Genomic DNA, 14,481 nt, shown 5'->3' with positions numbered 1-14,481 from the left:
ACTGTATGATCCACGCCGTTTTACCGTACACTATGATCCACGCCGTTTTACCATACATTACTGTATGATCCACGCCATTTTACCGTACAGTATGATCCACGCCGTTTTACCGTACAGTATGATCCACGCCGTTTTACCGTACATTACTGTATGATCCACACCGTTTTACCGTACTGTATGATCCACGCCGTTTTACCGTACATTACTGTATGATCCACGCCGTTTTACCGTACAGTATGATCCACGCCGTTTTACCGTACAGTATGATCCACGCCGTTTTACCGTACATTACTGTATGATCCACGCCGTTTTACCGTACATTACTGTATGATCCACGCCGTTTTACCGTACAGTATGATCCACGCCGTTTTACCGTACATTACTGTATAATCCACGCCGTTTTACCGTACAGTATGATCCGCGCCGTTTTACCGTACATTACTGTATGATCCACGCCGTTTTACCGTACATTACTGTATGATCCACGCCGTTTTACCGTACAGTATGATCCACGCCGTTTTACCGTACATTACTGTATGATCCACGCCGTTTTACCGTACAGTATGATCCACGCCGTTTTACCGTACAGTATGATCCGCGCCGTTTTACCGTACAGTATGATCCGCGCCGTTTTACCGTACATTACTGTATGATCCACGCCGTTTTACCGTACAGTATGATCCACGCCGTTTTACCGTACATTACTGTATGATCCACGCCGTTTTACCGTACATTACGATCCACGCCGTTTTACCGTACATTACTGTATGATCCACGCCGTTTTACCGTACAGTATGATCCACGCCGTTTTACCGTACATTACTGTATAATCCACGCCGTTTTACCGTACAGTATGATCCGCGCCGTTTTACCGTACATTACTGTATGATCCACGCCGTTTTACCGTACATTACTCTATGATCCACGCCGTTTTACCGTACAGTATGATCCACGCCGTTTTACCGTACAGTATGATCCACGCCGTTTTACCGTACATTACTGTATGATCCACGCCGTTTTACCGTACAGTATGATCCACGCCGTTTTACCGTACATTACTGTATGATCCGCGCCGTTTTACCGTACAGTATGATCCACGCCGTTTTACCGTACAGTATGATCCGCGCCGTTTTACCGTACAGTATGATCCACGCCGTTTTACCGTACATTACTGTATGATCCACGCCGTTTTACCGTACAGTATGATCCACGCCGTTTTACCGTACAGTATGATCCACGCCGTTTTACCGTACAGTATGATCCACGCCGTTTTACCGTACATTACGATCCACGCCGTTTTACCGTACATTACTGTATGATCCACGCCGTTTTACCGTACATTACTGTATGATCCACGCCGTTTTACCGTACAGTATGATCCACGCCGTTTTACCGTACATTACTGTATGATCCACGCCGTTTTACCGTACAGTATGATCCGCGCCGTTTTACCGTACAGTATGATCCGCGTCGTTTTACCGTACATTACTGTATGATCCACGCCGTTTTACCGTACTGTATGATCCGCGCCGTTTTACCGTACAGTATGATCCACGCCGTTTTACCGTACATTACGATCCACGCCGTTTTACCGTACATTACTGTATGATCCACGCCGTTTTACCGTACATTACTGTATGATCCGCGCCGTTTTACCGTACAGTATGATCCACGCCGTTTTACCGTACATTACTGTATGATCCACGCCGTTTTACCGTACAGTATGATCCGCGCCGTTTTACCGTACAGTATGATCCCCGCCGTTTTACCGTACATTACTGTATGATCCACGCCGTTTTACCGTACAGTATGATCCGCGCCGTTTTACCGTACAGTATGATCCACGCCGTTTTACCGTACAGTATGATCCACGCCATTTTACCGTACAGTATGATCCGCGCCGTTATACCGTACATTACTGTATGATCCACGCCGTTTTACCGTACATTACTGTATGATCCACGCCGTTTTACCGTACAGTATGATCCGCGCCGTTTTACCGTACAGTATGATCCACGTCGGTTTACCGTACATTACTGTATGATCCACGCCGTTTTACCGTACAGTATGATCCACGCCGTTTTACCGTACAGTATGATCCACGCCGTTTTACCGTACAGTATGATCCACGCCGTTTTACCGTACATTACATCCACGCCGTTTTACCGTACATTACTGTATGATCCACGCCGTTTTACCGTACAGTATGATCCGCGCCGTTTTACCGTACAGTATGATCCACGCCGTTTTACCGTATATTACTGTATGATCCACGCCGTTTTACCGTACATTACTGTATGATCCACGCCGTTTTACCGTACAGTATGATCCACGCCGTTTTACCGTACATTACTGTATGATCCACGCCGTTTTACCGTACAGTATGATCCGCGCCGTTTTACCGTACAGTATGATCCACGTCGGTTTACCGTACATTACTGTATGATCCACGCCGTTTTACCGTACATTACTGTATGATCCACGCCGTTTTACCGTACAGTATGATCCACGCCGTTTTACCGTACAGTATGATCCACGCCGTTTTACCGTACAGTATGATCCACGCCGTTTTACCGTACATTACATCCACGCCGTTTTACCGTACATTACTGTATGATCCACGCCGTTTTACCGTACAGTATGATCCGCGCCGTTTTACCGTACAGTATGATCCACGCCGTTTTACCGTATATTACTGTATGATCCACGCCGTTTTACCGTACATTACTGTATGATCCACGCCGTTTTACCGTACAGTATGATCCACGCCGTTTTACCGTACATTACTGTATGATCCACGCCGTTTTACCGTACAGTATGATCCGCGCCGTTTTACCGTACAGTATGATCCGCGTCGTTTTACCGTACATTACTGTATGATCCACGCCGTTTTACCGTACAGTATGATCCACGCCGTTTTACCGTACAGTATGATCCACGCCGTTTTACCGTACATTACATCCACGCCGTTTTACCGTACATTACTGTATGATCCACGCCGTTTTACCGTACAGTATGATCCGCGCCGTTTTACCGTACAGTATGATCCACGCCGTTTTACCGTATATTACTGTATGATCCACGCCGTTTTACCGTACATTACTGTATGATCCACGCCGTTTTACCGTACAGTATGATCCACGCCGTTTTACCGTACATTACTGTATGATCCACGCCGTTTTACCGTACAGTATGATCCGCGCCGTTTTACCGTACAGTATGATCCACGTCGGTTTACCGTACATTACTGTATGATCCACGCCGTTTTACCGTACATTACTGTATGATCCACGCCGTTTTACCGTACAGTATGATCCACGCCGTTTTACCGTACAGTATGATCCACGCCGTTTTACCGTACAGTATGATCCACGCCGTTTTACCGTACATTACATCCACGCCGTTTTACCGTACATTACTGTATGATCCACGCCGTTTTACCGTACAGTATGATCCGCGCCGTTTTACCGTACAGTATGATCCACGCCGTTTTACCGTATATTACTGTATGATCCACGCCGTTTTACCGTACATTACTGTATGATCCACGCCGTTTTACCGTACAGTATGATCCACGCCGTTTTACCGTACATTACTGTATGATCCACGCCGTTTTACCGTACAGTATGATCCGCGCCGTTTTACCGTACAGTATGATCCGCGTCGTTTTACCGTACATTACTGTATGATCCACGCCGTTTTACCGTACTGTATGATCCGCGCCGTTTTACCGTACAGTATGATCCACGCCGTTTTACCGTACATTACGATCCACGCCGTTTTACCGTACATTACTGTATGATCCACGCCGTTTTACCGTACATTACTGTATGATCCACGCCGTTTTACCGTACAGTATGATCCGCGCCGTTTTACCGTACAGTATGATCCACGCCGTTTTACCGTACATTACTGTATGATCCACGCCGTTTTACCGTACATTACTGTATGATCCACGCCGTTTTACCGTACAGTATGATCCGCGCCGTTTTACCGTACAGTATGATCCACGCCGTTTTACCATACAGTATGATCCGCGCCGTTATACCGTACATTACTGTATGATCCACGCCGTTTTACCGTACATTACTGTATGATCCACGCCGTTTTACCGTACAGTATGATCCGCGCCGTTTTACCGTACAGTATGATCCACGCCGTTTTACCGTACATTACTGTATGATCCACGCCGTTTTACCGTACATTACTGTATGATCCACGCCGTTTTACCGTACAGTATGATCCACGCCGTTTTACCGTACAGTATGATCCACGCCGTTTTACCGTACAGTATGATCCACGCCGTTTTACCGTACATTACTGTATGATCCACGCCGTTTTACCGTACAGTATGATCCGCGCCGTTTTACCGTACAGTATGATCCACGCCGTTTTACCGTACATTACTGTATGATCCACGCCGTTTTACCGTACATTACTGTATGATCCACGCCGTTTTACCGTACAGTATGATCCACGCCGTTTTACCGTACAGTATGATCCACGCCGTTTTACCGTACATTACTGTATGATCCACGCCGTTTTACCGTACAGTATGATCCACGCCGTTTTACCGTACATTACTGTATGATCCACGCCGTTTTACCGTACAGTATGATCCGCGCCGTTTTACCGTACAGTATGATCCGCGTCGTTTTACCGTACATTACTGTATGATCCACGCCGTTTTACCGTACTGTATGATCCGCGCCGTTTTACCGTACAGTATCATCCACGCCGTTTTACCGTACATTACGATCCACGCCGTTTTACCGTACATTACTGTATGATCCACGCCGTTTTACCGTACATTACTGTATGATCCACGCCGTTTTACCGTACAGTATGATCCGCGCCGTTTTACCGTACAGTATGATCCACGCCGTTTTACCGTACATTACTGTATGATCCACGCCGTTTTACCGTACATTACTGTATGATCCACGCCGTTTTACCGTACAGTATGATCCGCGCCGTTTTACCGTACAGTATGATCCACGCCGTTTTACCGTACAGTATGATCCGCGCCGTTATACCGTACATTACTGTATGATCCACGCCGTTTTACCGTACATTACTGTATGATCCACGCCGTTTTACCATACAGTATGATCCGCGCCGTTTTACCGTACAGTATGATCCACGCCGTTTTACCGTACATTACTGTATGATCCACGCCGTTTTACCGTACTTTACTGTATGATCCACGCCGTTTTACCGTACAGTATGATCCGCGCCGTTGTACCGTACAGTATGATCCACGCCGTTTTACCGTACAGTATGATCCACGCCGTTTTACCGTACATTACTGTATGATCCACGCCGTTTTACCGTACAGTATGATCCGCGCCGTTTTACCGTACAGTATGATCCGCGCCGTTTTACCGTACATTACTGTATGATCCACGCCGTTTTACCGTACATTACTGTATGATCCACGCCGTTTTACCGTACAGTATGATCCACGCCGTTTTACCGTACAGTATGATCCACGCCGTTTTACCGTACATTACTGTATGATCCACGCCGTTTTACTGTACAGTATGATCCGCGCCGTTTTACCGTACAGTATGATCCACGCCGTTTTACCGTACATTACTGTTGCTAAACCCTGAACTCATCTCCGTCTGCTTTGTGCTCCTCTCCAGGTAAGCTGGTTAGCACCAGAGTATCCACAACCTCTGGTTCCCTGCAGCGTTCCCGTAGCGACATCGATGTAAACGCTGCCTCCAGTGCCAAGTCCCGGCTGTCCACCGTCCCTGCGTCCTCGCCGTTCAGTTCTGCCTCCACCCTCCCACCCGGATCATACGCCTCATTAGGTAACCCATCCTCCGCCTGCTGTCAGACCGTCGGGTCTCCTGTCGCCATGACGTATGGCAGCGTTCCTCCTGAAGCCACTGGCTTTCATGGCTCTGACGTGGAAGATGAATCAGTCATTAGACGGTTCTGTCAGCAGGAACCGCTTCAGACCGGCTGTGGTCTGGATGATCCCTGAAGTTAACAAAGAAGTTTTCGGTTCTTTTACTGCCGTGTCAACCAGCTCTTTCTTTCCCACTAACCCTTCCTCTGCACCTCTTCTTCCTCTCCGCTGCTCCGCCTCTCTTTAACCCTCTAAAGATGGCACCCCCGGTAAAGGCGATGGTAAGACTTGTGTCTAAGTGCGTTTGCACATCCAGAGCGCATGTGAAGACGTGTGTTTGTGTGTGTGTGTGTGTGTGTGTGTGTGTGTGTGTGTGTGTGTGTCAGACTTAAATGTTTACATCTCCTTCCCTCTCTTTTCCTCTCTAACCCCCGGTGGTCTTGGGTTATGTGGAACTCTGCATGGACTGTCTGCATGGATGTCCTCCTCTGTAACCTGAACTTCTCTCCCCGTCGTCTCTGTTGCACAGCGGTCTGATCCAACATGGCCTCCCCTCCTGTGTCTTCTCTACAGGCTTGTTTTTAGCAAATACCATCAGTCCTCTTTCACCTAGACCTCTCACAGACACATTTATCTGCAGTCCCGCTGACAAACGATTCGTGAAAACCTTTGTATCTTGGAGAACTCTGACCAACCATTGGACAAAGTCAACATTCGTTGTTTCTGTTGTTCCACTTCATAAAATTACAGAAAATATAAAATTACAGGCATGTTTTTAAAAGAACTTTTGTTATTTATTGATGTTATTTTCATTTCAAACTGTAGAAACTGCAGATGGTATCCAGATGTTAGAATTTCTTTCAGTGGAAAATAAAAATATTTTTTACTTATTTTGCACTAAAAACACATCAGATCTGTTCCATCGTACCAGGTGGAAGTGGCTTCATCATCATGTCCAGGTGAAGATAGAGGTCTCTAAGCAACATGGTGGTGATGGTGAACCGTTCTCCTGGTTCCTGTAACACTACAGAACCTTCTCCTGGTTCTTGTAACATTACAGAACCGTTCTCCTGGTTCCTGTACCACTGCAGAACCGTTCTCCTGGTTCCTGTACCCCTGCAGAACCGTTCTCCTGGTTCCTGTACCCCTGCAGAACCGTTCTCCTGGTTCCTGTAACACTGCAGAACCGTTCTCCTGGTTCCTGTAACAATGCAGAACCTTCTCCTGGTTCTTGTAACACTGCAGAACCATTCTCCTGGTTCCTGTAACACTGCAGAACCTTCTCCTGGTTCCTGTAACACTGCAGAACCTTCCCCTGGTTCCTGTAACACTGCGGAACTGTTCTCCTGGTTCCTGTAACATTACAGAACCATTCTACTGGTTCCTCTAACACTACAGAACCGTTCTCCTGGTTCCTGTAATACCGCAGAACCGTTCTCCTGGTACCTGTAACACCGCAGAACCGTTCTCCTGGTTCCTGTAAAACTGCAGAACCGTTCTCCTGGTTCCTGTAACACCACAGAAATGTTCTCCAGGTTCCTGTAAAATGGCAGAACCGTTTTCCTGGTTCCTGTAACACCGCAGAACCATCTCCTGGTTCCTGTAAAACCGCAGAACCTTCTTCTGGTTCCTGTAACACCGCAGAACCGTTCTCCTGGTTCCTGTAACACTGCAGAACCTTCTCCTGGTTCCTGTAACACTGCATAACCTTCTCCTGGTTCCTGTAACACTGCGGAACTGTTCTCCTGGTTCCTGTAACATTACAGAACCATTCTCCTGGTTCCTGTAAGATTACAGAACCATTCTACTGGTTCCTGTAACACTGCACAAACTGTTCTCCTGGTTCCTGTAACACTGCAGAATCATTCTCCTGGTTCCTGTAATACTGCAGAACATTCTCCTGGTTCTTGTAACACTGCAGAACCATTCTCCTGGTTCCTGTAACACTGCAGAACCTTCCCCTGGTTCCCGTAACACTGAAGAACCGTTCTCCTGGTTCCTATAATACTCCATAACCTTCTCCTGGTTCCTGTAAAACGGCAGAACCGTTTTCCTGGTTCCTGTTACACTGCAGAACCATCTCCTGGTTCCTGTAAAACCGCAGAACCTTCTTCTGGTTCCTGTAACACTGCAGAACCGTTCTCCTGGTTCCTGTAACACTGCATAACCTTCTCATGGTTCCTGTAACACTGCAGAACTGTTCTCCTGGTTCCTGTAACATTACAGAACCATTCTACTGGTTCCTGTAACACTACAGAACCGTTCTCCTGCTTCCTGTAACACCGCAGAACCGTTCTCCTGGTTCCTGTAAAACTTCAGAACCATTCTCCTGGTTCCTGTAACACTGCAGAACCTTCTCCTGGTTCCTGTAACACTGCATAACCTTCTCCTGGTTCCTGTAACACCGCAGAACCGTTCTCCTGGTTCCTGTAAAACTGCAGAACCGTTCTCCTGGTTCCTGTAACACCACAGAAATGTTCTCCAGGTTCCTGTAAAATGGCAGAACCGTTTTCCTGGTTCCTGTAACATTACAGAACCATTCTACTGGTTCCTGTAACACTACAGAACCGTTCTCCTGCTTCCTGTAACACCGCAGAACCGTTCTCCTGGTTCCTGTAAAACTTCAGAACCATTCTCCTGGTTCCTGTAACACTGCAGAACCTTCTCCTGGTTCCTGTAACACTGCATAACCTTCTCCTGGTTCCTGTAACACTGCAGAACTGTTCTCCTGGTTCCTGTAACATTACAGAACCATTCTCCTGGTTCCTGTAACACTGCAGAACATTCTCCTGGTTCCTGTAACATTACAGAACCATTCTACTGGTTCCTGTAACACTGCACAAACTGTTCTCCTGGTTCCTGTAACACTGCAGAATCGTTCTCCTGGTTCCTGTAATACTGCAGAACATTCTCCTGGTTCTTGTAAAACTGCAGAACCATTCTCCTGGTTCCTGTAACACTGCAGAACCTTCCCCTGGTTCCCGTAACACTGAAGAACCGTTCTCCTGGTTCCTATAATATTCCATAACCTTCTCCTGGTTCCTGTAAAACGGCAGAACCGTTTTCCTGGTTCCTGTTACACTGCAGAACCATCTCCTGGTTCCTGTAAAACCGCAGAACCTTCTTCTGGTTCCTGTAACACTGCAGAACCGTTCTCCTGGTTCCTGTAACACTGCAGAACCTTCTCCTGGTTCCTGTAACACTGCATAACCTTCTCATGGTTCCTGTAACACTGCGGAACTGTTCTCCTGGTTCCTGTAACATTACAGAACCATTCTCCTGGTTCCTGTAACACTGCAGAATCGTTCTCCTGGTTCCTGTAATACTGCAGAACATTCTCCTGGTTCTTGTAACACTGCAGAACCATTCTCCTGGTTCCTGTAACACTGCAGAACCTTCCCCTGGTTCCCGTAACACTGAAGAACCGTTCTCCTGGTTCCTATAATATTCCATAACCTTCTCCTGGTTCCTGTAAAACGGCAGAACCGTTTTCCTGGTTCCTGTTACACTGCAGAACCATCTCCTGGTTCCTGTAAAACCGCAGAACCTTCTTCTGGTTCCTGTAACACTGCAGAACCGTTCTCCTGGTTCCTGTAACACTGCAGAACCTTCTCCTGGTTCCTGTAACACTGCATAACCTTCTCATGGTTCCTGTAACACTGCGGAACTGTTCTCCTGGTTCCTGTAACATTACAGAACCATTCTACTGGTTCCTGTAACACTACAGAACCGTTCTCCTGGTTCCTGTAACACTGCAGAACCGTACTCTTGGTTCCTGTAACACTGCAGAACCGTTCTCCTGGTTCCTGTAACACTGCAGAACCTTCTCCCGGTTCCTGTCACACTGCAGAGCCGTTCTCCTGGTTCCTGTAACACTGCAGAACCTTCTCCTGGTTCCTGTAACACTGCAGAACCGTTCTCCTGGTTCCTGTAACACTACAGAACCGTTCTCCTGGTTCCTGTAACACTGCAGAATCTTCTCCCGGTTCCTGTAACACCACAGGAACTTCTCCCGGTTCCTGTAACACTGCAGAACCTTCTCCTGGTTCCTGTAACACTGCAGAACCATGTCCTGGTTCCTGTAACACTACAGAACCGTTCTCCTGGTTCCTGTAACTCTGCAGAACCTTCTCCTGATTCCTGTAACACTGCAGAACCCTTCTCCTGGTTCCTGTAACTCTGCAGAACCGTTCTCCTGGTTCCTGTAACACTGCAGAACCGTTCTCCTGGTTCCTGTAACACTGCAGAACCGTTCTCCTGGTTCCTATAACACTGCAGAACTGTTCTCCTGGTTCCTGTAACACTGCAGAACCGTTCACCTGGTTCCTGTAACACTGCAGAACCGTTCTCCTGGTTCCTGTAACACTACAGAACCGTTCTCCTGGTTCCTGTAAAACTGCAGAACCTACTCCTGGTTCCTGTCACACCGCATAGCCGTTCTCCTGGTTCCTGTAACACTGCAGAACCGTTCTCCTGGTTCCTGTAACACTGCAGAACCGTTCTCCTGGTTCCTGTAACTCTGCAGAACCGTTCTCCTGGTTCCTGTAACACTGCAGAACCGTTCTCCTGGTTCCTGTAACACTGCAGAACCGTTCTCCTGGTTCCTGTAACACTGCAGAACCGTTCTCCTGGTTCCTGTAACACTGCAGAACCGTTCTCCTGGTTCCTGTAACACTGCAGAACCGTTCTCCCGGTTCCTAAAACACTACAGAAACTTCTCCTGGTTCCTTTAACACCGCAGAACCCTTCTCCTGGTTCCTGTAATACTGCAGAACCCTTCTCCTGGTTCCTGTAACACTGCAGAACCTTCTCCTGGTTCCTGTCACATTGCAGAGCCGTTCTCCTGGTTCCTGTAACACTGCAGAACCGTTCTCCTGGTTCCTGTAACACTGCAGAATCTTCTCCCGGTTCCTGTAACACCGCAGAACATTCTCCTGGTTCTTGTAACACTGCAGAACCTTCTCCCGGTTCCTGTGACACTGCAGAACCGTTCTCCTGGTTCCTGTCACACCGCAAAGCCGTTCTCCCGGTTCCTGTAACACTGCAGAACCGTTCTCCTGGTTCCTGTAACACTGCAGAACCGTTGTCCTGGTTCCTGTAACACTGCAGAACCGTTCTCCTGGTTCCTGTAACACTGCAGAACTGTTCTCCCGGTTCCTGTAACACTACAGAACCGTTCTCCCGGTTCCTGTAACACTGCAGAACCGTTCTCCTGGTTCCTGTAACACTGCAGAACCTTCTCCTGGTTCCTGTAACACTGCAGAACCTTCCTCCTGGTTCCTGTAACACTGCAGAACCCTTCTCCTGGATCTTGTAACACTGCAGAACCGTTCTCCTGGTTCCTGTAACACTACAGAGTCGTTCTCCTGGTTCCTGTAACTCTGCAGAACCGTTCTCCTGGTTCCTGTAACACTGCAGAACTGTTCTCCCGGTTCCTATAACACTGCAGAACTGTTCTCCCGGTTCCTATAACACTACAGAAACTTCTCCTGGTTCCTTTAACACCGCAGAACCCTTCTCCTGGTTCCTGTAACACTGCAGAACCTTCTCCTGGTTCCTGTAACACTACAGAACCGTTCTCCTGGTTCCTGTAACACTGCAGAACCATTTTCCTGGTTCCTGTAACCACGCAGAACCGTTTTCCAGGTTCCTGTAAAACTGCAGAACCTTCTCCTGGTTCCTGTCACACTGCAGAGCCGTTCTCCTGGTTCCTGTAACACTGCAGAACCGTTCTCCTGGTTCCTGTAACACTGCAGAACCGTTCACCTGGTTCCTGTAACACTGCAGAACCGTTCTCCTGGTTCCTGTAACACTACAGAACCGTTCTCCTGGTTCCTGTAAAACTGCAGAACCTTCTCCTGGTTCCTGTCACACTGCAGAGCCGTTCTCCTGGTTCCTGTAACACTGCAGAACCTTCTCCTGGTTCCTGTAACACTGCAGAACCGTTCTCCTGGTTCCTGTAACACTACAGAACCGTTCTCCTGGTTCCTGTAACACTGCAGAATCTTCTCCCGGTTCCTGTAACACCACAGGAACTTCTCCCGGTTCCTGTAACACTGCAGAACCTTCTCCTGGTTCCTGTAACACTGCAGAACTATGTCCTGGTTCCTGTAACACTACAGAACCGTTCTCCTGGTTCCTGTAACTCTGCAGAACCTTCTCCTGATTCCTGTAACACTGCAGAACCCTTCTCCTGGTTCCTGTAACTCTGCAGAACCGTTCTCCTGGTTCCTGTAACACTGCAGAACCGTTCTCCTGGTTCCTGTAACACTGCAGAACCGTTCTCCTGGTTCCTATAACACTGCAGAACTGTTCTCCTGGTTCCTATAACACTGCAGAACCGTTCACCTGGTTCCTGTAACACTGCAGAACCGTTCTCCTGGTTCCTGTAACACTACAGAACCGTTCTCCTGGTTCCTGTAAAACTGCAGAACCTACTCCTGGTTCCTGTCACACCGCATAGCCGTTCTCCTGGTTCCTGTAACACTGCAGAACCGTTCTCCTGGTTCCTGTAACACTGCAGAACCGTTCTCCTGGTTCCTGTAACACTGCAGAACTGTTCTCCCGGTTCCTAAAACACTACAGAAACTTCTCCTGGTTCCTTTAACACCGCAGAACCCTTCTCCTGGTTCCTGTAATACTGCAGAACCCTTCTCCTGGTTCCTGTAACACTGCAGAACCTTCTCCTGGTTCCTGTCACATTGCAGAGCCGTTCTCCTGGTTCCTGTAATACTGCAGAACCGTTCTCCTGGTTCCTGTAACACTGCAGAATCTTCTCCCGGTTCCTGTAACACCGCAGAACATTCTCCTGGTTCTTGTAACACTGCAGAACCTTCTCCCGGTTCCTGTAACACTGCAGAACCGTTCTCCTGGTTCCTGTCACACCGCAAAGCCGTTCTCCTGGTTCCTGTAACACTGCAGAACCGTTCTCCTGGTTCCTGTAACTCTGCAGAACCGTTCTCCTGGTTCCTGTAACACTGCAGAACCGTTGTCCTGGTTCCTGTAACACTGCAGAACCGTTCTCCTGGTTCCTGTAACACTGCAGAACTGTTCTCCCGGTTCCTGTAACACTACAGAACCGTTCTCCCGGTTCCTGTAACACTGCAGAACCTTCTCCTGGTTCCTGTAACACTGCAGAACCTTCTCCTGGTTCCTGTAACACTGCAGAACCTTCCTCCTGGTTCCTGTAACACTGCAGAACCCTTCTCCTGGATCTTGTAACACTGCAGAACCGTTCTCCTGGATCTTGTAACACTGCAGAACCGTTCTCCTGGTTCCTGTAACGCTGCAGAACCTTCTCCTGGTTCCTGTAACACTGCAGAACCGTTCTCCTGGTTCCTGTAACACTGCAGAACCGTTCTCCTGGTTCCTGTAACTCTGCAGAACCGTTCTCCTGGTTCCTGTAACACTGCAGAACTGTTCTCCTGGTTCCTATAACACTGCAGAACTGTTCTCCCGGTTCCTATAACACTACAGAAACTTCTCCTGGTTCCTTTAACACCGCAGAACCCTTCTCCTGGTTCCTGTAACACTGCAGAACCTTCTCCTGGTTCCTGTAACACTACAGAACCGTTCTCCTGGTTCCTGTAACACTGCAGAACCATTTTCCTGGTTCCTGTAACCACGCAGAACCGTTTTCCAGGTTCCTGTAAAACTGCAGAACCTTCTCCTGGTTCCTGTCACACTGCAGAGCCGTTCTCCTGGTTCCTGTAACACTGCAGAACCGTTCTCCTGGTTCCTGTAACACTGCAGAACCGTTCACCTGGTTCCTGTAACACTGCAGAACCGTTCTCCTTGTTCCTGTAACACTACAGAACCGTTCTCCTGGTTCCTGTAAAACTGCAGAACCTACTCCTGGTTCCTGTCACACCGCATAGCCGTTCTCCTGGTTCCTGTAACACTGCAGAACCGTTCTCCTGGTTCCTGTAACACTGCAGAACCGTTCTCCTGGTTCCTGTAACACTGCAGAACTGTTCTCCCGGTTCCTAAAACACTACAGAAACTTCTCCTGGTTCCTTTAACACTGCAGAACCCTTCTCCTGGTTCCTGTAATACTGCAGAACCCTTCTCCTGGTTCCTGTAACACTGCAGAACCTTCTCCTGGTTCCTGTCACATTGCAGAGCCGTTCTCCTGGTTCCTGTAACACTGCAGAACCGTTCTCCTGGTTCCTGTAACACTGCAGAATCTTCTCCCGGTTCCTGTAACACCGCAGAACATTCTCCTGGTTCTTGTAACACTGCAGAACCTTCTCCCGGTTCCTGTAACACTGCAGAACCGTTCTCCTGGTTCCTGTAACACTGCAGAACCGTTCTCCCGGTTCCTGTAAAACTGCAGAACCTTCTCCTGGTTCCTGTCACACCGCAGAGCCGTTCTCCCGGTTCCTGTAACACTGCAGAACCGTTCTCCTGGTTCCTGTAACTCTGCAGAACCGTTCTCCTGGTTCCTGTAACACTGCAGAACCCTTCTCCTGGTTCCTGTAATACTGCAGAACCCTTCTCCTGGTTCCTGTAACACTGCAGAACCTTCTCCTGGTTCCTGTAACACTGCAGAACCTTCCTCCTGGTTCCTGTAACACTGCAGAACCCTTCTCCTGGTTCTTGTAACACTGCAGAACCGTTCT

At 48.2% G+C, this 14,481-nt stretch overlaps 1 protein-coding gene across 5 annotated transcripts in view; it reads left to right on the top strand.

The window, feature by feature from the left end:
- The window catches only part of clasp1a (cytoplasmic linker associated protein 1a), a 194,121-nt gene that overhangs the window by 63,209 nt on the left and 116,431 nt on the right, over window positions 1–14,481 (top strand). For all 5 annotated transcript variants that reach the window (XM_079254046.1, XM_079254045.1, XM_079254043.1 and 2 more), the window contains one exon: window positions 5,649–5,819. In XM_079254046.1, the coding sequence (XP_079110172.1) occupies window positions 5,649–5,819 (171 nt within the window). The remainder of the gene's footprint in view (window positions 1–5,648; window positions 5,820–14,481) is intronic.

This window comes from Telmatherina bonti (assembly GCF_933228915.1).
Source record: "Telmatherina bonti genome assembly, chromosome: 15".
Lineage (NCBI taxonomy): Eukaryota > Metazoa > Chordata > Actinopteri > Atheriniformes > Telmatherinidae > Telmatherina > Telmatherina bonti.
This window is presented reverse-complemented; position numbering and strand designations above follow the sequence as displayed.